Here is a 27,349-nt window from a genome sequence, read left to right as displayed (position 1 = left end):
AGAACTCTGTATGCAATCAAGGGAGCTGATGTTTTGAATGTTTCACTTCCGGCTCTGTTATTTACACCCATGACAGCCTGGCAAAATGTCTTGCCCGTCTTCCTTCCCATAGACTCTGTTGGGACCTGGCTCCTTTCTTAAAGAATCTTTTTTTGGTCTTTTCTTTTTTGGGACTGAAGAATTGAACCCAGGACATTGCACTTGCTAGACAAGGGTTTTGCCATTGAACTACATCCCAGTTCTTAGAGGATACTTCTATTAGTTTTATTATATATATATATATATATATATGTATATATACCTTTTCGTATTCCAAAGTTGGACCTTAGAACAATGGTAGTGCTATTTAAGTTGTTCAAATAATCTTGGAAAGTTACCAGATTTAGAATGAACCTTACTAGCCAGCTTTATCAGACCTAAATATAATCCTTACTTCATCTGTTGGCTTTGCCCAATCCGCAAATTTAGTAGCAGATCTTGGATTGCTTGACTTAAATCACTGACAAGTGTGTGTAAGCAGAAAGGGCCAAGGACTTCAACCAATGAGAACATCCCTACCAGAGCTGACTTTGATCCGTGGATGTGCACATTTAGAAGTAGATGCTTACTTAGTTACTAATTCACTACCTTTCCTGCCTTCTAGCCCTTGTATATCTAAGACAAAGCTATGAAGATGGCCCTGACCAAGGCCCAGTTGAAGTCTTTTCAAGTGCAGCATATCTCAGCCCTTAGTCTACCACACCATCAGAGCCAGGTTAAATGTGTGTGTGTGTGGGGGGGGTTATTTCCTAAGAAAGCCACAGTGAGCTGGTCCATTACTGAGTCTTCTGTGTTCAGAGCCATCCATGGTCAGTCCATAGAATGGAGGTCAAGTTTCAAGAGAAGCTGATGGCGGTATCTGTGGAAGTGCTTACCAGGCATCCACACTGTAAGCAACATTTGACCCATTTAAACACTGAATTCTTGCAGCTATCCCTTACTAGTACGGATAGTACACCACTAGCTACCTGTTCTCGTTATACTTCTTTAAAGGTGTGGAAAGCTGGTGAGGTGGGAAGGCCAGCACTGGAACCTGGGAGTCTGGCTCTGATCTATCAGCTGCCTGAATGCCACGTTACTCAGGAGTTTTAGCTAGAAGTCAAGAGACTCTTTGACTTCAAATCCCTATGGTAGCTACATGAGGCTCATACATGATAGGAGAGTTCCACTGAAAGACCTTCCATGGTTCTTCATGGTTCATTAGAAGAATTTATTTTCCAAAGTAAACATCTAGATACAGTAAATGATGACTGAGATGTTAAGTATTTTTATGACTTTTAGCTGGGCATGATATATATTTATAATCCCAGTACTTGGAAGACTAAAGCAGGAAGATTAAAAGTTTGAGGTCAAATTGGGCTACAAGGCAAGACCTCATCTTAGATAAATAAATACATGAATGAATAACAAGCACCATTTAAAACTTAATTTCACAAGGATAAACCGGGAAGAAGAGATGAGTATTTATAAACTGCAGTACTTTCAGAAACAATACCGCCCCAAATCAATACCAATTGGCTTCTGAGGACATTCTCATTCTACAAAGATACAGAACTTTTCATCACAGAGCTGTACATTTGATTTGTGTAGTCACTTAACTTTGCTAAGTGGAAATCCTAAGAAAAACAACGATGATAATGTCATGTAGACAAATGACATACTGTACTCTAAAATACAGCTATATGAACTATTATATAACATACATTTAGTATGTTTTATATATTAAATGTATATCACATATTAGGTGTATGTGTGTGTGCACGAACACACACACACACACACATACACACACGTTTTCTTGACATTGACCCCAAAGGCCAGACAACATGATTTCTGTCCTTTGGGCTCTCTCCCCCAGGCTGCTCATCACATTCTACCTCAGTTGATAGACTGTGATTCTACATCAGTGAGTGTCTAAGCCATGACATGGAGATAGAGAACAGGTAGGCCAACCCACAAAGAGCTTCCTCACACAGGGGCTTCCAGCTTGGTGACGGAGCTGTCCAGTTGGACATTGGTTTGTAAGGTTTTGGTAACTATTACCTCCATTTGTATGTTTTGTTGTTTTACATTCACAGCCTAAATGAGTACAAAGTTTATTTCTTACTGGAAAGCCACCATTTTGTTTGTTACAAAGCTGCAGGGCAATATTTTAGCAACTAAATAGTGCTTTCACTTTATTTAACTGTAGACAGAAATTCCTTTTTGTAGACCATACCTACAGCTATATTACTCCTATACAGCCACTTGGAAAGTTAAAATAAATATATATTAATAATTTTTAAAAAGGCTCTGAGAGCAGTAACCAAATGGTTAAGACAGGCTTGAAAGAAGTCCATGTAGACATTTAAGAAATACAAGTTTAACAACATATTCAGTGAAGTAGCAACAAAAGAAAAAAGCCGTAGAAAGCCATTTCATAAATTGCATGGATAGCAAAATTCACATTCCCAAAGTCTAGCATTTTTTTCGCTAATAATGCTTCTAAAAACATTCTACGTAGATTTCCAAAATAACACACTAGCTTGTTTACCTTATTGTTTATCTTGGAGGAAAAGTAATAAAACAGTGTTTAGAAAACTATAAATTGGCTTTAAGCCATGCTGGAGAGAATTTTCAGCTTTCTGTTTGCTTTTTTTAGTGCTGGGAGACACTGTAGATTTAGAATTAAGTGACATAGAGTTATCAAACAGTCCATGCCAGGAGGGGGAGCAAGAAGAGAATGCTCTTAATTAAACTCCAAATCTTAATTTTTGTCCATGAGCTTCACTGCAGACTAAAGCTCAAATACAGCATTCATTTTGATTACTGTTTTTTTTTTAATTTTTATTTAGGCAGTAGTGATTACATGAAACTTTTTTGGGGGGGGGCCTTAAAAAGTAGGCTGCTTTTAAGATACGGTTTAAAAACACACATGATTATTTTGAGGTATGCAAAGATGGAAAAAGAACCAAGACATTCCCAGGAATAGATCAAGAGCCAAGCTATTCCCATTAATATATTACTTATTTTTTAAAGCAAGATATGTTGACTTGAAACCCCCTTTACACTTTTTTAAAGATAATAAAAATTATATAAAAACAAAACAAAGCAAAACAAACATGTCTTTCCCCTACTTCAATAAATGTATTGTGAGCTGAAATAATCTGATAAAAATCTTAGCACTACTGTGTAATTACATGAAAAGAATCAGAACAGGTTCCTTAGACCAGAAAGAGCTAGAATAAAACTGGTCTGTTTTCACTCAGGATCTGCACCCCCAAGGGTATAACAGGGTTGGTACTCTTCTTCATTTTAAGGACAACCTCTCAATCAGTCATGTAAGTTAGTTTGAACAGTACAACTTGGTTAACCTTTTTAAAAGGGTGGAGAAAGTAGGGACTGAAGGCAGTGAAAACAACTGAAATGTTCAGTTATGGTTCTCTGCTAAGTCATTGTGCTAAGTGAAGCGATTATATACTGAATTCAGAAGTTCAATCATTTCATGGTTGGCACCCACTGGCATTTATTTTACCCACGGTTACAGGTTCAGAGTCTTGGGTCCAGCACAGAGATAATGAAAGAGTAAGGACTGATCAAACCAAAGCCATATTTCCCCAGACCCTGGGGCCAAGGCTCCCTGCCTTATCCTCCTCAAAGCCTACTGAGAACCACAAAGTCTCCAGGAGAGCCAACCCCAAGCCCAAGTACCAGGAATTTAGCAGAAAGCCTTCATAGTCAATATTTTCTTTGATAAGCAAAACCCCTCAAGTTTGTTACCTTGAGCTTTACACAAAAAGGGTTCCATAGAAAGAAACCCACAGACAAAGCAGACCAAAACCTCTTTCTGGAAAAAAAAAAAAATAATAAATATATCAATCAATAAAACCCAGAAGATGGGATGATGTTGGGGGGGGTGGCTTGCACAGGGGCAAAGAGAAAAGCCTCTGCCAGGGACTGGGCTCCAGATGAGTTCAAAAAATAAATTAATTAATAAATTGATTTTTTAAAAAACAAGAAGCTGCAAGGTAACACAGGACAGACCCGTTTCCCTCTTCCTTCTCCCACCCCTGTCCCCTGGCGGCCTGTGAGGTGACAGCTCCAGGTGAGGGGTTCTGGGGGTCCCTGTGGAAGGCGGTCAGCCTGGGCGGGGCGGCGGGGCCGCCCCCCTCCCCACGCCCTCCCCACCCCCCCACCCCCACCTCCCCGCCCCCCCGGCCCCCCCTACCTTCCGGGCCCCGCGGGTCCCGCCGGGGCGCCTCGGGGACGAAGCCGTCCTGCAGGTCGTCGGCCTCGGGGACTCCGGGATGCTCCGGGATCTTCATGCTGCGGCTCTGCGGGGAGAGACACCAGGTCCCCACACGGCCAGGGGGTCGCCGCCGCCGCCACCCCCGCCACGGCCACCGCGGCAGGACGACTCCACGCCTCCGGGAGGAAGCCTCCCCGGCCGCGGCCCTCGGGGGACAGCGGGGACACGGACGAGCTGCCCACCCTCCTGCGGAAAGCCACGGTCCATCGGCGCGCCTTTAACTTGGGGGGAGGGGGAGGGGAGGGAGGGGAGGGGGAGGGAGGCTTCCTGGGCTGTTCCCGGGCAGGCAGCTGTCGGTCTCTGGTTCCAGGCTGGGGCCCGGAGAGGAGGGAGAGGAGTTTGTGTTCCCTTAAAGGAGCACTGCTCCCCAGATTGTAAACAACAACACCCCCGCCCCCACCCCACCCCCGCCCGCCGCGGTGGCCCGGGCCAGGCGGCGTCGTCCCCTGCAGCGCCCCTGGGGAATCCGTCCTTCAAGGGCAGGGGCAGAGGCCACCGCAGGCTTCCTCCCTCCCGGAGCCGGGTCTACCTGGACGGTCCCAGATTTCCTGTGGCTCTTTATTTATGGAGGAGCTGGGGAGGGAGGGGGCGGGTGTGGAGCCAGTGTTACGCAAATTCAAACAGCATGGGGTGTGTGTGGGGTGTGTGTGGGGCGTGTGGGGAGGAGGCGAGGTGGAGTGCTGGCATCTCATCTAGGCCAGAAGTAAAGAATATACATTCTGGGAATGAGCCAGAATTACACCGGGAACATGAGAGGGATTTTCATTTCTTGAGTAAAAATTCAGGAGCTGGCAAGTTAGGGATACATAATTTATATCCTACAAATATGCAACTGTCACTTTTTATTTTTTTTTTCTCTACTCTTCATGTACTCTGAATACTAAATGCTCAGCTACATTTGTTTTTGCTCACTGGTGGCACCTACATGTGACAAAAGGAAAGCCCTCTCTACGGGTGAATAGTGTAGTTGTGTACATGTGTGTGTGTGCACGTGTGCGTGCGTGTGAATGTGTGTGGAAAAAGCACTGATATTCCGTCTTTGGCATGGAAATTGTCTTTGTACTACCCCATTCTTGTAAACTACACTCTTCCTGCTCTCTTAAAATCACAAACAAATACATTTACAAAAAAGTGTTTATTCACAAATGTATTTCTCAAGTGGCACAGATCTGCATGTGAGATTTTCTTTGGGAGCAAATAGTAATTTATTTTTAGCAAATGTACTCTCATTAATTATAAAAGAAACAAAGAACATCTGGAAGTTATAAGTGAATTTGTAAATGCAGAAGCAATGTTCTGATGCTTAAAATAAAGCGCTATTTAAGACTTCCAGCTACTTTGAATAGCTATCCAACCCACTTTGAAATCACTAGGGAATTAGACTGCGCTTTTACTATTATATTTCCCTGAAATGATGCTACAGAACTGGTTTCTTCCCCTCCCTCCCTGCCTCTCTTCCTTCCTTCCTTCCTTCCTTCCTTCCTTCCTTCCTTCCTTCCTTCCTTCCTTCCTTCCTTCCTTCCTTCCTGTCTGTCTTTCACACTGGGGACCAGAATGAAACATCAGTCAGGCCATGATGGGGTATGAAACTGCCAAGAAAATCTTTGAAAATGGGGTATATAAAAAAAATCAACAACACATACAATGCATTTATGTCATAAAAAAGTACTTGCCCCTTGAACTGAATCTAAAGTGGACATGGGCCAAATGCCCAAATCTGATGTTTGACTTTTAAAAAGTTACAGGGTCAGGCAGTCACCAATCATGTGTGTATGAAAAACAGACAAGGTCAGAAACAGAGACAGAGAAAAGGAAGAAAAAGAAAAGAAAATGAGGAAGAGGAGCAGGAGGAAGAGAAAGGAAGTGGAGAGGGGAGCTAGAAAGGAAGAAGGAGAGAGGGTAAATAAATATTTCTCAACATAGATTTATAGAGTTCATTACATTCCGAGACATCAAAAGAATAGAGCAGTGCAATTTTATTTTTAAACTCGGGTATTGTCTGCATGAGTTGCATGAATACCAGGCCACTGAAACTGCACTGCCCTGGGAAGGGACCTGGAGATATGGGGGTTGCTGACAGGCAGACCTGAGTTTGAAGATTGCCTGAGCTATTTCTCTTCACTGAACGTCTATCTCCTCATCTCTCAAATGTCATTTAATGATAGCAATCTTAGAAAGGCTACTGTACAGACAGAAGGCAAAGCACTAGGCCTCTGGCCTGGTGCCTTGAGCACAGGAGACACAAACGGAAGCCATGGGTCTCTCTGCTGTGAGGTGACACCAAATGAAGATGAACAGGCAAACCACTGGCAAACCACTGCCAAGCTTCAAAACTTCCAGCAAGAGGAGTGCAAGATCAGAGACACTGGCTCGAATTAAAGGTAGAAGAGCTATAGCACCACAAAGCTTTAGACATATCATGAAAACCCATCCACAAAGCTTTAGACGTGTCATGAAACACATCCACAAACAGCCATACAAAGGAATTTGCAATAAATAGAGCTTACATTCATCAGCAGGAGCAATCTGGACTTTGGGGCAGGCTGGCATGGGTGGGAAGGGCTTGTGGATAGGAAGAGGAGAGACAGGTGTGAGGACAGGCCTGGGGCACTGACACCTGTCCTGGCTAGAGAGGGAGAGAGAAGAGATGTAGGGTGGCTGTGCTCTGAAGATGGTAAGGGAGGATGGCGCTGCTTGTCTAGCATGCACAAAGCCTGGGGTTCAATTCCGCGGTACCATATACACAGAAAAAGCTGTAAGTGGTCCTGTGACTCAAGTGGTAGAGTGCTAGTCTTGCGAAAGCTCAATGATAGTACTCACACCCTGAGTTCAAGCCCCAAGACTGGTAATAATAATAGTAATAAACTTTAAAAAAGAATGGCACCCCTATGCAAACACACTTTTTGGTGTTTAAAGGGACCATCATAACGGTGTAGAAAATGAGGGATTTGGAAGGTGGAGATGAATCTGAATTCCAGTTTTCCAAGTTTCAAGACGTCTAGTCTTGTTCTGAATACAGAAACAAGACTTTGCGAGGCTCAAATGGAAACAAAACAAAACATATAGCCTTTAGAAATAGCAAAAGAAATGCAATTTCTATTTCTACTTTTCCTTACTTTCCTGTTCCCTTTTTTATTTGATGAGTACATGAACGCTGAGGTGCCAGAATTCAGGATGAAATAAGATATGGGGTTAGAGTAGAATTTAGACATTGAGCGTATGGTGGAATGTAGACACTGAACGTATGGTAACAGCATGGTGTGAGTTGTAAGAAGAATACGGGTCATTAGCCTAACGCAGACAGCTCATCTACTGGAGCCTCAAGCCACATTCTACCTTCAGGCCAAGAAACCGGTCATAGATCCTGGATTCTCTGCCTAGACTAGTCCCTGTTCAGCTGGCCTACCACCAGACTTTGTTCCTCTAGACCCTTCCCTGGATTCAAGGAGTTGGTGAATTTTTGTTCCATTCCTTTTCCTCACTTCCTGAACAGGACATATGGATAAGTGGCCTGGATGCTGTTCGGAGCCAGAGAGACAAGAACAAGACTATTCCAGAAAATACAGTTTGTACAGAGAAAAGTCACTGTTATCTGAAGAACTTTTGTGGAGCCATAAACATTTACTGTCTAGCCTGATAATAAAGGAAAATGGACAGAACCCATTTCCCCAATCCATGTGAACTACAAAGCCTCTGGAGTTTTGATGATTATTGATGGAGCTATTTCAGAAATTTCAGAGCAAATAAAAGCTTGCAGTTGAGTCTTGTCATAGCTAATTTAATTCTCAGTCTTGATTGGAAGGTGCTGCCCCCCCCTTCTTTCTCTTTCCTTCTTTTTGAAGCAGAATAAGAAAGGGGAAATGGTCTTTTTCCTTACCATGAATGTCATGTTTGTTGTTATCAAAGGTATGCTTCTGAGCTTCTAACCAGTGGGCTTAGGAAGCATAAAGAATTAAAAATATCCTCAAAGAATTTAACACTTCATTGACCTTATAATTTGGACATAAAAATGATCTCTCTCATAATGTGGTATCTGCCCATGTAGTTGTATTTGCTTTGCATCTTTGACAAAGAGATTCATTGAAAGGGCTGCTGTTGGAGAACTTTTGTTTTAATATGAGGTATAAAGCATTTTCACAATAGAAAATTACTTGTCAGAAGGAATTAAATTGGAGCAGGAGGCAAAAATCTTGTTGGAAGCAGAACTGTGAAGATGTATTTCCAGTGGTATCTCCTAGAATGCAGACAGTATGTCATGTGTGGTAGCACATACCTGTAATCCCAGCTTGAGGGACCAGCAAGAGGACTGCAAATTCAAAACTAGCTTAGGTTATGTACAGAGAGAGAGAGAGAGAGAGAGAGAGAGAGAGAGAGAGAGAGAGAGAGAGAGAGAGAGGGAGGGAGGGAGGGAGGGAGGGAGGGAGGGAGGGAGGGAGGGAGGGAGGGAGGGAGGGAGAATGAATATATTGTTGGTTATAGGGCTGACTGATTTTTTGGATACATGCAGTTGTTGAGAGTCTACCAGTGAAAGCACAGACATTTGATGTGGCTTACGCCTGTCATCCTACATCAAGAAGATTGTCATTCAGAGTCAGCTTGGGCAAAAAATTAGCAGGAACCTGTTTCAAAAAACAAGCCATGCAGAGCGGTAAATGGTGGTGAATGCTTGTCATCCCAGCCATCTGGGAAATATAAACAAGAGGACGCTTGCCGGTCGGGCACTGGTAGCTCACACCTGTAATCCTAGCTACTCAGAGGGCTGAGATCTGAAGACTGTGGTCCAAAGCCAGCCTAGGCAGGAAAGTTGGTGAGACTCTTATCTCCACCTAACCACCAGAAAACTGGAAACCGGAAGGAGGGCTGTGGTTCAAAGTGGTAGAGCATGAGCTTTGAGAGAAAAAGCTCAGGAACAGTGCCCAGGCCCTGAGTTCAAGCCCCACAACCAACATTAACAACAACAAAAGGAGGATACCAGTCTAGAGCATCTGGGCATAAACACAAGACCCTAACCCCCAACTAACTAAAAGACAAAAAAAGAGGCAAAGTTCAGGTGCAAGGCCTTGAGTTTAATCCCCAGTACCTCTAAAAGGAAACAAGAACCAAACAATAATAGCAACAACAAAAATCTGAGGGCCTAAGTGGTGTAGGAATGCCTGGACTAGGAAACATGTCCTGGGGTAACTCCTTATGTTATCTCCTTTGTGCTGTTGTGAAGTGACTCTTCACTTGTTTGTATTTGTTGTGATTCAACCCTAAGCACATTTTAATCTGAGCCATACAATAAAGCGGAATGGGTGACTGGTGGACGTCTCCTCAGGCTGTCCGGGATGAGATTAGTTTTGACTGTTTAGCTAATAGTCACAAGATAAGATCATACTCAATTTCTTTGTGTGTCCTCAGACAAAATACATTTGAGTCTATAGATAGACTGTTTAAAAAATAAAGTCAGTGTTGTGCCGGGCTTGGTGGCCTTCTAGTTCTACCTTACTGGAACCTTCACTGCAGCCTCCATCTTCTGCCTTTCTGCCATGTGAAGGCAGAGGAAGACTCCCAGGGAGAAAGCAGATACCCAGCATTCCCCATGGCTGCCATTTGTGTCATTTTATGAATCTGAGACTTAACAAAACAAAACAAAACTTTAAGGATGATGTCAGTGAGGATAAAATTTCTTCCAATTAAAAAATGAAATTGGAGAAATTATTCTATCTGTCACAGTGCCGTCTTAACTTAATGGTGTAGGAAACTCAAAACAAAATACGTGTTAGTTAAAACCAATTCTTGAAAGGTCACTACAGTCTATCATTTTTTTCTTGTTTAATATCTGAATTTGGGGATTATTTGTGCATTACCTAGAAACCAGATTTCTATGTGGGGGGTACACAAAAGTTTAGAAAGTGTTACCTATATGCAAAGATCAGACATTAAAAAAAAAAAAAAACAACCAGTTAAGTAAAAAAAAAAAAAAATGAACACAAGGCAAGGCAAAGAACTTTGAAAGCAACATACAAATCTTTCATGAAGAACAGTCATGTATGGTCAATGAAACAAACACATAGTCTTCACCATGGAAATAATTCCAGTCTCGTGAAGTGATATCTTATTTTTCTCTCCCGACGGCTCAGTCTACATCAACCTCACCACTAATTTTAGCCTTTGACAGACACGATCATGATTATGAATAGTAGTTACTCCAGGAGGGCCAGCTGTGGGCTGAACAAGGACTGGCAGCCCCACGTGGCACGTGGGAGCGCTGGACCTGGCACGTGGAAGAAGGATGTGAGATTCCTTCCCCATGGTTCACCCATTACAAATGAACCTGTCCACCAAAATACTGGAGCAAGCAGAGCCAGCGCGGATGCCACTGGAAACTATGAGTTAATATCAGGAAGCTGTCCCATAAAGGTTGTTCTGTTTCCTTTGATGGCCTAAGAGACAACAGGCATCAAAGGGATGAACTGAGGAGAGCCCTCCAGGAGGCTGGCAGAGTGGCCTTCCTTAAAATAATGCCCAAGGCGTGATGGGGAGGTGCTTGCTGTGACCAGAGGAACTCAATGAGAAGATGAAGCCAGAAAAAACAAAAGTGGTCATGAGGAAACACAATCTTTGGAAGGTTCCCAGCTGGGCATAGTGGCTCACGCCTGTAATCCTAGCTACTCAGAAGGCCAAGATTTGAGGACTACAGTTCTAAACCAAGTTAAGTGAGATTACCTACCCACTTTTTTTTTTTTTTTGTACCAGCACAAACACATAAAGCTCCCAGAAACAAGGAAAGCTTGGGTCTTGGGAAAGGAAAGTAGGCAGGCAGGCAGGTAGGCAGGGAGGGAGGAAAGAAGGAAGGGAAAAAGGAAATAAAGTAGAGTAGCAAAATAGAGATGAAAGAATTGGCTCGGAAACTGTGATGTCAGAAAGAGGAAGCCTGCCCTCTCTCTGCTCTGCATACTCTGTTAGCAGAATATACACAAGGACTGAACAGAGGAAGTGCACAATTCTATGATGCTCATGCTCATCAATTTCCAGGAACTATGTATGCGTGTGCAGTTCTCTAAAGAGGTCCCCAGCTTTCGAATTCTTCTTTCAAGGTCCTGTACATTGCATCCTGAGAGCCTCATCTGTGCTAGCTAAGTAAGTGCTCCTAGCCCTGGCTTGTACATTCTTTTTGGAACTCTTAGGCTTGAACTCAGGGCCTGGGACTTGCCTCTGAGCTATTTCTCTCAAGACTAGAGCTCCACCACTTGAGCTACAGCTCCACTTCTGGCTTTTTGCTGGTTAACTGGAGATAAAAATCTCTTCAGATTTGTCTGCCTGGGCTGGCTTCAAATCTTACTCCTCACATCTCAGTTTTCTGGGGAACTTGGATTTTCAGCAGTAAGTCCTCAGCACTGAGCCAATTCTTTTCTTCATTGTTAACAAAATGCAGAAAATGAATTGGATTAAGTATCCCCAACTGAATTTATGTTAATCTGAAAATTAATTAAAACTCACAAGTGATATATTTCAACCAATTAAAAACTGCACTGAATGAACTATGGAAAAATCAAATCGGGAGCTTTGGTTTTCTGTATTATTTTCTTTTATGGGAAAAACCAAAAGGGAAATCCCTATATTCTTATAGGTTATGGGAATCAAATAAAATAATTTAAAAGCAAATTTCTCAAAGAATGTTTAAGTGTTGGTATCTACCTTTTTTTATCTGACTACATTCCTGTCATTAATCTGCTTGCTTCTTTTTGACAGGCTAATAACATTCCACATTTACACACAAGAATGTAGGAAGAACCCCAACCCTGCCATAATTTGTGAGCTACTTACCATACAATGCTGGTTGTCTTTGCTGTCTCTTTCATTATCTTTGCTGTAAACAACAGCAACAATGAAAAGTTGTAAGTGTCCATCTGTTTATACTAATTCATATTATGATTTCATTTATTTTAAAAGTGGGCTCACTAGCTCTATGTAAAACAAAATCTTTTTTTTATTGTTGGGGTAATATATACAGAGATTACAGTTAAATTCTTACGTAGTGGTACATTAATTCTCACACACTGATATCCCATCTTGTGTTTTGGTCCCTGTTTCCTCCCCCCATCCCCAAACAAATTCTTATAGTTTAAAAGAAAAAGAAGAAAAACAACTAGAGTTTGAAACATGAACATAGGTAAAAATGCTTTCTTTTATATGTATGTGTCAGTCCTAGGGCTTGAACTCAGGGCCTGGGCACTGTCCCTGAGCTTTTTCGCTCATGACTAGAGCTCCTACTCTTAGCCACAGATCTACTACCAGTTTTCTGGTAGTTAACTGGAGATAAGAGTCTCAGGCATTTTCCTGCCTGGGCTGGCTTCAAGCCATGATTCTCAGATCTCAGCCTACTGAGTAGCTAGGATTATAGGCATGAGACACTGGCAACCAGCTCAGTATGTGTTTTTAATGGTACTAGTTCTTCTTTTCCCGTTCCTCTCTCCCCTTTACTTTTTTTTTTTTTTTTGATAGTACTCAGGGCCTCACATTCTCACTCATGTTTTTGCACAAGCCTGGATCTTACCATGTAAGCCATGCCTCTAACCCTCTTAACCACTGCGCCACCCCCTCTCCCCTCCCCCTGTCATTTAAAAACTGGTTACTCAGAGATAAGTGCCTTGTCTTCCTAGTCTGGCTCTGAACCGATCTCAGCCTCTTCTGTAGCTCAGATTACAGGCATGAGCCATTGGAGATTTTCTATTCAAGCATTTTCCTTGTAATAAAATATTGTTTGTTCTCATATTGGTCCTTTGCCTTTATTCTTCTCCCTTACATTGCATGAATCTTATCATACCCTTGAAAACAACGAGAGAGGATTCTAACATTACCTTTCACTGGACATGAGTTGAGCATCATCAGTCCCAGGGCTCTTGGGGGATTGAGGGGAAGCAACACTTTCCATCTCCTGCAAGAGAACCAATGTGCTTTGTCAACAGCAATGGTAAGAAATACACCACTGCCGCCTCTCCTTGCCTTGATAAAGAAAAAAAAAGCTAGACAGCTATGTAGATATAAATGAATTATAAGCTTCCCTGTTTAATGTTGCCAAAATAAATGAGGTTACGACAGTTTCTGCTTGCACAGAGTTGTACCTTGGGTTTTATGGTTCCTTTTGACAGTATCGTGGAACTGTCAATTGCACCTTTTAGGTTGCAATCGGCATTTTTTTTTTTTTTTTGGTGTGTGAGCCAGTAGCAGGCCTTGAACTCAAGGTCTTGCATCCTTGCTCGGCTTTCTTGCTCATAGCTTGCACTCTACCACTTTGGTCCTCTAACCAACAGGTTGCTGGTTAGTTAGAGGTGGAGTCTTGCAGACTCCTCTGCTCTAGCTGGCTTTGAATGGCCTCAGGTTCCTGAGCAGCTAGGGTTACAGGCATGAACTACTGGTGCCAGCCCTTATCCACTTTTTATTGCTAAATGCAGCTAAATTCAGATGGCCAGAGAATCAGGGTGGCTTAGAACTAACAAATTCTAAGAATTTAGAGAGCTAATCTTGAGCCTAATCAGAAATTAATTACTGTTTGTTGATTACCTTTGTGGAATATACTATTAATTTGATCTGGGCTAATATGTAACGTGTATCTAAGATCCCAAGCATCTATGAAAGGAAATAGAGTTGACATAAAACCCTTTTCTTCCTTTCAGTATCTAATGGTACCCTTACTTATTTAAGGTAGACAAATATATAAATAGAACACTGAACTTTGAATTGTACATATTTCAGGTTGACTAGGGGGTCTTAATGTTTATCAGGAGGCATACTTGTAATAGATAATTTTTTTACTGTATTTATAAATATGGTCAATGCTTGTTTTTTTTTTTACTTCTTTGTATTTGTGGAGCCAATCTGTCACTATAGCCAAGGTTGGTTTTATATCTGTGCTTTTTCTACCTTTGCTTCTCAAGTGCTAGGCTTTCAACCATGTAGTGCCATTCCTGGTAACATATGGCCAGTGCTTTTTAAAAAGCCAAGTATGAAGTAAGTTTTTCCCCATGGAGGAAGAATAAATGTGAATTATTATTTGTTTATTTGCAAATTCAGTATCCTCAAAAAACAGCTGCCTAAGAAATTTTGGGCTGAATTACTTTTGCACTCAGGAATTTATATCTATCAAAAGGATATTAGGCAAAGTACAGTTATCTTGCAACATCCGAAGACATAAAGAGCATTAATTGAAACAGCCTGGGTTTGTCTACATACTGATAAACCTACCCTGACCAAAATAAATAAATAAAATAAAACAACCCTTAAAGTGGAAAGTAAATCGGGTTGACATACATAACAATCCCACAAAATTGTATAAAGAGCAAAGTCAGGTGGCTCACACCTATATCCCACCTACTCAGGCAGCTGAGATCTAAAGATTGTGGTTACAAGCCAACTCAGACAGGAAAGCCTGTGACATTCTTATTTCCAATATACTACTCAGAAAAAAGCTGGAAGTAGTGCTGTGGTGTAAGTGGTAGAGAGCTATCCTTGAGCAAAAGCTCAGTGATAGCTCCCAGGCCCTGAGTACAAGCTCCCAGGACCAACACACACACACACACACACACACACACACACACACACACACACACACATTGAATAAAGATCTTCATAAAGTAACTATAAAGAAAACTAATTCTTTTCCATTTATGTTGGCTCAGCCAACTTCTGTAGAATTCTAAGTTTGATACTCTGGGCTTACTAAGGATAGGTACAGAGAAGACAGTGCCGGTGAGTTTGGGTGGTCAGTGCTTTTTTAAAAAGCTCCATCAACTGTCAAGCTTCTACTTCCTTATCTGGAACCAATAGGTACAGAAAGCCACTTAACACAGAGCTGTCATGATAATTCAACAAAACAACACACCTAAAGCAGTACAATAATATCTGTAGCCATTAATGAATATTAGCTATTGTTATTTCTAAAGCTATGTAATCTCCAAGTGTCCCAGGAACAGACAGAGCATTTGTGTCAGCTGTGAGAATCCTAAGACTTGATTTAGTCACTTAGATCATTTACAGTTAGAGAATATAGAATGGATCTGAGAAATACTGAAAAATCCTGACAGTGTTTCATTATATATATATAACGTTAAGGTCTGTTTTAGAGAAGACTTCTACCAAATGCTTTCATTAAACCCAGGCACGTTGGCTCTCGTTACCTCCATGTGACCTCTCTGATACCAGGAACATATCTGTGACAAAGCCTCCTTGTTCTCCTTGGTGGATTAGCAAAATCTTTAGTGTAAGATCTAGTGTAATAGTATTAGGTTTTCCTACGGCTCTGAAACATGAATTCCTGGGGATAGCAGTCCTTTATCTTTGTCTCTCAATGAGGGCCAATAAAAACGTCCACTTAAAGGTAGATGCAAAAAAAGTATTTTTTGGAAGAAATAAATACTTTTAGATGAAAGCTAAGGAATATTCAGGCAAGAGAAAGGACAGAAATCAAACATAAATGCATTATACAAATTTACAGATGTATAAGATTCAGGAAGACAGAGAGAGAGAGAGAGAGAGAGAGAGAGAGAGAGAGAGAGAGAGAGAGAGAGAGAGAGAGAGAGAGAGTGTGTGTGTGCGCGCGCGTTTACGGTGCTAGGATTTGAACCCAGGACACCATATTTGCTAGGCAAATAATCTACCATTGAGCTGCTATCACCAGTCTTTGAAGACTTGATAAAAGAACAAAATACACTTGATAAACATTTTAAGCAATATCAAAAACAGGTTACATAATAGCTTAAAACAGCTGTAAGGTATGAGAAAGTTTAGTCCATTTCCAGAGTTAAAACAAACATTAACTTCTTTAACTTTCTCCCTTTCACTTTCAATGGTTGCTCCATAAGTTTCATATTCCTTCCTCTTTCTTCCCCTTTTTCTCTCTTCCTCTCCTGTCCCTCTCATTCCCTCTCCCTCCCTCTTCATGTTGCCATGTTGGATTTTCTACACATTTGAGGCTGTTGAATATTCATGCATGAGTACCATTAGACTCTAAGCTACACAGTGTCGCTTGGATAGTTGTTGGATTTGCATCTATACTTTCTGAGAACAAGGACCAATGAAAAAACAGGCTAAAAGTAGTAAGTCACTTTTTAAAAATAGCAAAGAATAGATCACCCTTTAAGTATAAGTTAACATAAAAAAAGATTGGGCTTCTTCTTGTACTGTCATTATTTTCCTTAACTAGCTAGAGCCTGGTTTATAATCTATCAAATTATGAGTCATATAAGTCCAGATCCACTATGATATAATTTATTTTGATGATTTTTTGGTGTCAGAAGGAAATGAATTTTGAAAACCATCTTCCTAAATTATGAATACAACCTTTAAGTCTAAAAGAACCAAGGCTTGGCTAAAGCTAGCTTTAGACTATGGGATTTATTTGCCTTTTTTTTTCTCCTCTCTGAATTTTTTTTTCCTCCTCTGAGTTGACATTGAGAACCAGACTCAAAACCTGTTTGACCACTGACTAAAGACCTTGAAGACACTTGGGACAAAAACAAATTTGTCTTCTAAAACTGCAAAATGCTGACAAAGCTTTTATAGAGGTCATGAAAAAAGTGTTTTTTCTCCATAGACAAACATGTCACATGAAGGTCAGCGCACTGCAGCTAGTCAAAACAGGCTCATTAGTCTTAACCTTGAGCTGCAAGAAAAGGTGAGTTAACACAGTCTCATTAATAGAGGAGCAATGGCAGATTTTAATTCCTTTTTATGGCTGCTTGTCCATTTTATATTTCACTGCTTAAAACTCTGAAAGCAAATCCTTTTCAAAAAGAACACTGGCCTCTCAAGGAGGCCCTGACATAACTGGCCAGGGTTCCCTCCAAACCAATCTGCTTTGCTTCAGTCGCGGTGTAGCCACGTGTCCAGGCACCCTGGAGGTCCTGGCCCCTCTTGTCACTGCGTAACTTCTCTCTGATGACATGTGAGAGGTGATGAATGTGCCTTCCAGGCCTGGCAGCAGAGACATTCCTGGTTACATGGAATCTTCTCTTTCTGAGAGCTGCCAATAGTGACAGAAACCTCCAGAATGTTCTAGAAGCTTCTTGCTGAAGATGGCTGAGTTGCAGCTGGTCTGGGTCCCTAGAAATACTGCAAGGAACATGCCCTCCAGGCCTCTCCCCTGCCCTGAACTCTTGCTGGGGTTCAGATCCTTATAATTTTTTTTCTAGCACGTACTTATTGAGTGGGCCCTGGGGTGCCCTGAGGAACAGTGAATCAGACAGGTGTCCCATCATGCTATCCTCCCATCTATGCCCCCAACTACAGTGTGACACTTTAAATCACATTTCATTTCTATCATGATTTTGTGTGAATGGTAAGGCTGGACGTTCATCACCAAAACATAGAATTCAGAGGCCAAAGAGGCCAGCATGGGAACCCCCTCGCCCTACAGACTCCAATGGGGCAGGGGTGCCAAATCTGTAAGATGCTTATGAGGTCTGTGCAGCCTTCTGTTTGGCTGTTGTTGGTCCAGAAGGTCACTGTGACATTACTACTCACAAGCTTCTCCCATTTTCTCATAAGAACGGCTTTTACTCTCATCTCTGGAACACCAGTGAGCCCTACTTTGGCAATTCCAATGGTCAGATACATGGTATGCTACTGGCCCCATCCTTTCCCTTGGAGACACCTGGTGACTTGTGTTTTACAACACCATCATTACTCATTTTCTTCTACTTTCCAGCTGTTCCTTCTTAAATCTTCCCTGTTGGTTTGTTAAATCTCTATCATCTAACTGCTGCCATTGCTGTTTCTACCCATACTCACTTCTGTGGTTATCACCTCCAATATTCTGGCCTTAGGTAACATCTATCATTCTGATGATGATGATGATGATGATTGATGATGATGGCCACATTTGCATCTCCAGGTAAGAGACCCTCCCTCCCATCTATTTGCTCTCCAGATACTGACTTTTTTTTTTTTATTGCCAATCCTGGGCTTGAGCTCAGGGCCTGAGCCCTGTCCTTGGACTTTCTCAAGGCTAGAGTTCTACCACTTGAGCCTCAGCACCACTTCCAGCCTTTGCTATGTATGTGATACCGAGGAATCGAACCTGGGTCTTCGTGCATGCTAGGCAAGCACTCTAAAACCAAACCTACGATACTATTCCTACAACTTCTATTGTGCCTAATCTCAGCAAATTGGCAGCATCCATCTTCTGTAGGGCCACAGAGAGTGGCGGCGCTCTCGACATAGTTCAAACCAGCGGTCCTAAACTAATTATTACAAGAGCTTCCTAACGGGTCTCAACGCTTCTGCACAGCAATCGTACTGCATTTAACTATGGGCCTACTGAGAACATTTCTGGCTTTTCATCTCACCCACAGTAAAGGAAGAGTATGTCCCCTGTCCTCTAGGACCCATTTAATCTGCCATCCTGCCTCAATTTCTCTTGCACTCTGCCCTCTTGTCCCACCACAACTTTCTCCATAGCTCCTTAGAAATTCCAGATAAGTAAATTGTGGTGTGTGTGTGGGGGGGTGTTGGCAGGGGGAGAAAGGGGGTGATTTTTGTTAATGCTTAGGTTACAACAAAACAATTCCTATCACCCTTCTCCATTTTACTTGCCTTCTCCGCAGTGGTAACAGTTTCTCATGTGCTTCATGCTTGTCTTGTTTCTCTTGACAATTGTCTGTCTCTCTCTTTTAACTGTCTTTGTTCTGGCTACAGGCACAAGTATTTGGTCTGAGTGTAAAGGCTTTGGAATGAAATGGGGAAAGGTTTTGGAGGAGAGCAGAGGAAAGTAGAATGAGAAGGTTGAAAGTAAGTAAGCAGCTGGGACATGTAACTTTCAGAATGTCCTCTAAATACCCGTCCTTGTTCTGTTTCTTTGCTTTCTTGGCTTCGTGGGTTGCCTGTGAAGACTAGATTTGGAAATACGTGGAATCAGAGAGTTAAGAAAAATGTTATGAGAATGCCCTCACTTTACAGAGAAGGAAGTTTTCCTGCTAAGTCACACTGGCAGAGTTGAACTTAGTCACTGCAACAAAGACAAGGTTGACCGAGCTTATCCATGTACACCCTTGACAGGCACAGAAATGCGGAAATTATTGGAGGGCTGTGCAGATCCTTTCCCATCAAAAAGAAGCAAATACTGTTAAACAAAGTTCAGGCGTATATTCTAATAAATAAATGTACTTTATTCCTAGTGGAAAAAGTTATTGGGCCCAGAATTTGGCCTAGTGGTAGAGTGCTTGCCTAGCATGCACAAAGACCCGGGTTCCATTCCTTGGTACCACATGCATAGAAAAAAGCCAGAAGTGGTGCTGTTGCTCAAGTTGTAGAGGTCTAGCCTTGAGAAAGCCCAAGGACAGTGTTCAGGGCCCTGTGTTCAAGGCCCAGGACCGGTAAAAAGTTATTAATGCCTTAAGCTCATTAAAGGATTGAAACTAAGATGTATATTATTTTCAAACCATAAAACCAAGCTTCACACTTTTGCCAGCATAAATCTCTTTGGCAAATAATTCATAGGCCAAATAAAGAATGAATGAGAAGGGGATCAGTGGCTCAGGTCTGTAACCTCAGCTATTCTGTAGGCGGAAAGCTGAGGATTATGGTTCAAAGCCAATCTGGGCAGAAAAGTCTGAGACTCTTATCTCCAATTAGCAATCAAAATGTTGGAAGTAGAGTCATGGCATTATCAGCCTTGAGCAAAATATCTAAGGACAACATCAAGCCCCAAGTTCAAGTTTTAGTCTTGGCAGCATTAACCCACATCCCCCACCCAAAGAACGCAAAGAATGGAAACTATTCACACTTATTCTTTTGAACCTGGGACTCTTTTTTTTTTTTTTTTTTTTTTTGCCAGTCCTGGGTTTGAGCTCAGGACCTGAGCACTGTCCTTGGACTTTCTCAAGGCTAGAGCTCTACCACTTGAGCCTCAGCACCATTTCCGGCTTTTTTTCTATGGATGTGGTACCGAGGAATCGAACCTGGGTCTTCATGCATGCCAGGCAAGCACTCTACCACTAGGCCAAACTCCCGGCCCACTTATTCTTTTGAATATTTCATCTCTGTGATAAGGGGAAGCTCAACGGCAGCATGCAACCTTAGCACAGGTTTGATTTCCAGCATTATAAAACAATTACTTTTCTTCTCAAAAGAAGAATTAAATCATCAGTGTTCAAATGCATGTAATGACTCTAAAACTTACCTTTGAGAACTGCATTAGACCTACTTTTGAGAAGGATATTTATGTCTATTTTAGATCAATTTATTTCTAGAAATTAAATGTCAAAACATTGAGGGGGGGGGTAAGAGAAATATGTTTTTCTTCCAGATTCCCATTTTTGTATATTCTATTTAGGAATAAATTGAGAATCTTTGGGGAGTACACAGAGGGATTCACAACAGGGAGGTTGCAAGGTAAGTAAAAGAATGGGAAGCAGTATTGACCTTTCTATGGTCAGAGCTGTAGTAGGCCAGAGACTGCACACCAAGCACAAGAGTAGACTTCCTTTGTATTTATACACCAGATTCTACTTCTGTTAGTGAACTCCTCATCATTGTTCATTTTCTTTTAAACTTAAAGGGAATTAGAAGAAAGATTTATGACTCTAATTTCAGAGAAAGTGAAGCATAAATGAAGAAGGAAATGAGTATATAAAAAAGCTGTACAGATAAATACTGTAACTGAAACATATACAGCCAAGAATGATTCACGGTGCAGGTTGGAGGGAAGGCTATGGGGGATCAATTTTTTTGTTTGTTTCTGATTAGTTTGGGGAGAAAAAAAAAACTTTCTAAAGTATAGTTCTGAAATGAAGATCCTCTTCACATATGTATTTTTCTCTCACCTTGCTTTAAGTCCACATATTACTTTCTTTTTAAATTCTACACAGACACAAAAATAAACTGAAGCAGAGAAAAAATAAAGAAAAGCGCTTTATGAACAATGTCATTTCAAAGTAAAATGCAAAAGTACCCAGAGAGTAAGTTAAAATAGCAGACCAGGGGCTGGAAGTTTAGCCTCGTGGTAGAGTGCTTCCTAGCATGCATGAAGACCGGGGTTCGATTCCTCCATACCACATACGTAGAAAAAAGCCAGATGTGGTGCTGAGGCTCAAGTGGTAGAGTTCTAGCCTTGAGAAAGTCCAAGGACAGTGCTCAGGCCCTGAGCTCAAGCCCAGGACTGGCAAAAAAATAGCATACCAACAGAAACAATATGGAAATCAATGCACACTGCCTCTTATTCCTTTAATCAACTATTGAATTTCTCTGCCTTAATTTTTATATTTACAAAAAAGAAATACAAATGTATTCTGTTAGCAGCACTAAGGTCTCTCTCAGAATGCACAGATGAAAATGACTTCTATATGTGTGTGTGTGTGTGTGTGTGTGTGTGTGTGTGTGTGTGTGTGTATGTGTGATGTAAGAAAAAGAAATGTGATATTTAACTAACTTCAAGTAAGAAAAACAAAACTATCAACATATATTCTTACCTTAAGACCATCTTGATTCTCATAGAGCTCAGACAGTTTTGAACTGGGTTTCTGACATTTCAGTCTGATTTTTTCTCCAGTATAATCAGAAGTATGTTCATGCAATTTTTCTGCTTCCTGAGTGTTCAAGATACACTCATCAAAGCTGTTGAAGCCAGAAGGGATATTTTCTTTGTTGATAAACCCCCTGAAATTGAAAGGGAAAAACAAGAGCTTAATTTTATTTCAAAGGGTGAAAGGGATATTCGATAATACTGCTGCTGTACTATAGGAGACATCTGAAAAAGGCCCAGAAATTGCAGTTTGCTTCCTAGATGAAAATTTCAGTAGACTATTGCTCTTGAGGCTTCCTGGGACCAACTAAGTTCCATTCAAAGGCAAATTGTTTTTAGCAGCCAATTGTCAGGGGCCATGTTTCTACCAGGTAGCAGCTTTTGTAATTTTCCAAAAGTAATTCGTATTCAGATCAGGAGAAAGGTGTGCGTGTACAATGAAATTTCCCACTGTGCATGGTAAAAATATATAGTCCGTAGCACTGGGGATCAATCTTATGTTAGATTACTAAGCCACATCCTTGGACTCAGAGACATATATAACTTTTAGTATTATCAATTTGTACAATTTATAAAGAAAAAAACTCAACAGAAAGAAAGGTGTCTTTTCTAGAATGTGAATACTGACTTTCCCTGATAATAAAGGTATTTTAGAAGAGGAAAAATGCATTAATATTTAAAATCTCACAGAATTAGGTAATCTTGGTAGAAATTGTATGTTAATGAACACCAAGCAATTGAGCTGAAATATAGATTTTTTTTATTTCTTAGGAGCTTTATGAGGAACAGAAATGTCATAATTATAGGATTTAGTCTACCGAATTAAAACATTTTATGTATTTTAAATATTTCTATAAGAGGTTTTTAACAACTTTATATTACTTACAAACGATTTTTTCTAAGTGCATCTTGGAACAAATTAAATTGTCAGAATAGCAATACAGCTTGGTAAGAAAGAAATGACTGGGATTTTTGGCTCTCTCACTGCCAGAGTTAATACCCCTCCCAAACCCCTAAGGCTGTCTCTTGAAATAAATGATATTGAAGAGTAAAAATAGATATCATATTTTACTGTCAGTTCAACCATATCCCCAAATGAGATAGCATTAAATATTAATTCTGCAATCTAAATTCATAACTTTAGGCTAAAATGGAGATACAAATTATACATTAAACATTTTCATAATATTTTCAGAGTAATATTACATTTGGTCATTTTTTAAAATACATTTGTGCTATTTTCTACAACTTTTAATGTGGAAAGTATACATGTGAATTAAATGTATATAAAAGGTTTATGCACAGGTATGAGGAATACTCTGAGTACAGATTGACTGCTGACAGGAGAGAAGGCCACATAACCCCTTACAACCCTCATCGTTCCCCACATCCACACACCCCACACAAACGGACACCTCTCTACTCACATCCCCAGAGTAGTACCTTCTGAGGATGCCCCAGGGACCTTGTCTTAAACTCCAAATTACCTGTTTTGCTAAGTAAATTCAATCTTCTTGTATTTTTCCTGACTACTAGAGTGTGTGTCTAATTACGATTTTTAATTGAGGGCCTTTTAGGTGTGAAAGCTATTATGGGCTGTGTCTCCTCACAGTTTCTGTGTTGAAGCACTAATACCCAAAGTGACTGTGTTGAGAGATGAGGGCTTTCAGAAGGTAACTAAGGTTAAACAAGGTCATTATGGCTGTGTCCTCATCTACCATGAGAGCCATCTTTATAAGAGAAAGAGGGCAGGAAAGCCTACACAAAAGAACGGCCATCACCGAAGCTAAGGAGACAGGTCTTTCCAGAAAGCAGCCCTGAAGCAGCTTAACCTTGAACTTCCAGCCTCTTGACTGTGAGAAGATGAGCTTCTGTCATTTAAGCAACCCAGTTGGAATATTTTCAGTAGCTCAAGTACACTAAACAGAGAAGCTGCACATGCTCTCAGAATCTGTAATCCCAGCTACCACAGGAGATGGAAGGAGGATCAAGATTTGGAAGCCAGGTTAAGACCCTAATCTCAAAAGAAACAAGAACAAAAAACACAACCAAAGGGGCTAGAGGCAAAACTCAAAAGGTAGTTTTTCTGTTGATATTCAACACAAATGTGCTACAAACCCACACCCAGTTACCAGGATCTTATTTCCATGTTTCATTTTGTTTTTCTTAAGGCTTCCTTCTCACTCCTACATTCATATTTAATATCCTAATAATAACTGTTAATTATCCTTCCAATGTAATCTGCTTTCTCTTTCAATTTGCAGTATGAGTTTAATATAGTATTTGTAGAATAAAGAAACATCTGGATCAATTATCCAGTCATCCAGTCTACTGTGCTTTAGAAAATTCAAACCACATTGACTTAAAAACTAGTATTATCAAACCTAGTGTGCTCGTGCCTTAGTTACAGGGAAAGCTGAGATGGGGAGGATCTAGTTGAAGGCTAGCCTGGCAAAAGAATGAGCAAGATTTCCTATCTGAACCAATAAAAAAGCTGGGTGTGGGGATACACTGTCACCCTAGCTACATAGGAAACATAAACAGGAGGACCATGGTACAGGCTGGCTTGAGCAAAATGCAAGGCCCTATATAGAAAACAACAAAAGCAAATGGGGTGGGGTTGTGGCGCAGATTCATAGAAGGGGGAAATATTTTGGTTAAAAATCCATTCTATCAGCTGCCTCTAAACAGGCAAATGGCAATTTTCTCTTGCTATGGCTTAAGAGCTCTCTACAAAGATGTTCAGGAGGAAGCCATGAGCTATATGAAATCAGAAGTGGCTTCTTCCAACATAGCAGGAAACTAGAGGACACTAAGGCATTTCTTCAGTCACCTATGACTCTCCAAATGCAAACTAAATGTGTAGACTGGTCAAAATGAAACACTGAAACAGGGCAGGGGCAGGAGCTGGAGCTATAACATAGTGACTGCCTTAAATGTGTATTTTAAATGAAAAAAAAAAAAACTCAGGCAAGAAGGAAAGGGGAAAGAGGATGCTGCTACATTGCTGGTTGGAATGTAAGCTTGTGCAGCCACTCTGGAAAACAGTATGGAGGTTCCTCAAAAGACTAAACATAGAGCTTCCCTTTGACGTAGAAATCCCATTCCCAGTACAAACCAGGTAGCACTAAAGCCACCAGCAGAACCATGTTCATTGCAGCTTTGTTTATCATAGCCAAGATATGGATACAACCCAGCTTCCCCTCAGGCAATGAATGGATCGAGAAAATGTGGCATTAATACACAATGGAATTTTATGCTTCCATCAGAAAGAATGGCATTGCCCCATTCATAAGGAAATAAAACAACTTGGAAAAAATTATAATAAGCATAGTAACTGTTGCTGTTGTTGCTGTTTTTTAAATTTTTTTTACCTTTTTTTATTAAGGAATTTATTGACCTTGATTTTTACATCATATTTCAAATGATGTATTTAACAAACAAGTATTCAAGAAGGAAATCTCTATATACAATCATTGGCACTTCGATTTTAGAACATAATTAAAATTAGGCTGAGGGTTTATATGTCACAGATACACATTTTTAAAAAAATTCTATACCCAGGAAGGGGAAGGAGAAGCACAGAAACAGTAGGAAAAAAGTGTGAACAAATTCAGCAGGGTATTCAGTAGACTTATGTTGGAAATGGATTATCTATCTTGGTGGGGAGGGGACCAGGAAGGAAAAACTGGAAGAGAATGAGGGAGGGAGTGACACTGTTCAAAAAGAAATGTACTCACTTCCTGACTTTTGTAACTGTAACCTCTCTGTATAGATAAATAGATAGATGGGATAGATAGATAGATAGATAGATAGATAGATAGATAGATAGATAGATGGGATAGATAGATGGAGAGGGATGTCGGCTTACTTTTCTCTACCATGCCAAACTTCATCCGGGTCTTTAGACTGGCGTCTCCATTGTCTGGAAGATGTGGAAGAAGATGCTGATGATATTCCAGACTCTGAGTCTTCTGAACTTTGACCTCCCGAGCCATTCACATCAAAAAGATGCTGTTCTACAGCTGACCGGATGGTTCTTTCTAAGAGTCTGGTTTAAAAAAAAAAAAAAAGAGTAATAACCTAGAGTCAAATGAAGGCATCAGATTTATCAAAGATTTCCTTGAAAAGTAAATTCTCATGATTTTGGAAATACGCTTCCAATGGAAAACCATTTGTGCTTCGGGAATAAAGGCAGAATAGGGATACATTTATCTAGCCATTTTGGTATTGTGAATTAAAGAAAACAACCAATATCACCTATCAACTTGTTAACTGCACTTCTCACCTTTGTGAGTCTAGAATTGCTGAAATACTCTCAGATATCCAGCAACCATTACAAAACATTCAGGAATGAGGGGCCATTTCACACCAAGTACAATGAAAAAAGTTACTTTTCTTCACAGAATGATAATAGAATTTTCTTCACAGAATGATAATAGACTTATTTTTATAAAGCTAAGTTTCTTCCAGATTTTCTATTAGTTCTGCAGCTCTGCAGCATGATTTACAAAACAAATAGGCAGAGGGTTTTGGGATTCCTACTATGCATTTAGAATCTTGTTAAGATAAGATTATATAGGGAATAATACTTTATTTTTGGAGGGGGAAGCAGCTCATCAGAACAATTAAATATCCTATTATAATCTTTCCTAGCCTCTAATTGACTAAATTGTGAGGGTGGAAGACTGAGGCTGGATTCACGTAAACACCCAGAAAGTATTTTTCAAGTTGTACAGGTAAGCACATAGGTCTGGAAGTATGTAAGTGAGATAAAACTCGGGTTGTTTTGTAATCTCTAGAACCTGTCAGCAGATCTAGACTTTTTCTTTTTATCACCATACTATTTAATTCTAAGTAAGTTGTCATGGCAACTTTTTCATTTGTATTGACCAAAGCATGTTTTTTTTTTTTCATTTGAAAAAGAACAATATGTTTTCTAAATGATTATATGGCCAAGTACCATTCTCTTAACTAAAATGGGTTTTGATAACTTTCAAACAACTCATTTTAGAGTAGACTCTTACTTCATTTAAATCATATTGAAAATATTTTTAAGACAATGTGCATAGTGAGAGAGGTAGATATGATGGAAAAATTCATATATCAGGAATGAGTCATTAGTCATTTGAAAAATACTTAAAAGGGGCCTAAGACATGTCAGCTATTGTTTCTGGTGGCAGGGAGATAACAGCAGCCATGGCAGACTAGGACCTGTGTTTACGGAGCTGGCATTCTTTTTTTTTTTTTTTTTTTTGCTAATCTTGGGCTTGAGCTCAAGGCCTGAGCACTGTCCTTGGACTTTCTCAAGGCTAGAGCTCTACCGCTTGAGCCTAGCACCACTTCCGGCTTTTTTCTATGTATGTCGTACCGAGGAATCGAACCTGGGTCATCATGCATGCTAGGCAAGCACTCTACCACTAGGCCAAACTGCCGGCCTGGAGCTGGCATTCTTTTAGGGCAAGACAGAATGCACATGTCCGGTGATGGATCAGCTAGTAGGAAACCCTCTTCACTACCTG

At 40.6% G+C, this 27,349-nt stretch overlaps 1 protein-coding gene across 2 annotated transcripts in view; it reads right to left on the bottom strand.

The window, feature by feature from the left end:
- Positions 1–27,349, bottom strand: part of Fam13a (family with sequence similarity 13 member A) — a 75,710-nt gene that overhangs the window by 22,379 nt on the left and 25,982 nt on the right. For both annotated transcript variants that reach the window (XM_090356808.1, XM_090356807.1), the window contains 5 exons: positions 25,699–25,878; positions 21,775–21,961; positions 13,171–13,247; positions 12,137–12,179; positions 4,247–4,352 (listed from right to left, as the gene is read on the bottom strand). In XM_090356808.1, coding sequence (XP_090212934.1) covers positions 4,247–4,352; positions 12,137–12,179; positions 13,171–13,247; positions 21,775–21,961; positions 25,699–25,878 — 593 coding nt within the window. The remainder of the gene's footprint in view (positions 1–4,246; positions 4,353–12,136; positions 12,180–13,170; positions 13,248–21,774; positions 21,962–25,698; positions 25,879–27,349) is intronic.

The sequence above is a fragment of the Megascapheus bottae genome, chromosome 23, assembly GCF_031878675.1.
Source record: "Megascapheus bottae isolate mThoBot1 chromosome 23, mThoBot2.hap1, whole genome shotgun sequence".
Taxonomy (NCBI): Eukaryota; Metazoa; Chordata; class Mammalia; order Rodentia; family Geomyidae; genus Megascapheus; species Megascapheus bottae.
The sequence above is the reverse complement of the archived record's forward strand: the minus strand, read 5'-3'. Positions and strand labels throughout refer to the sequence as shown.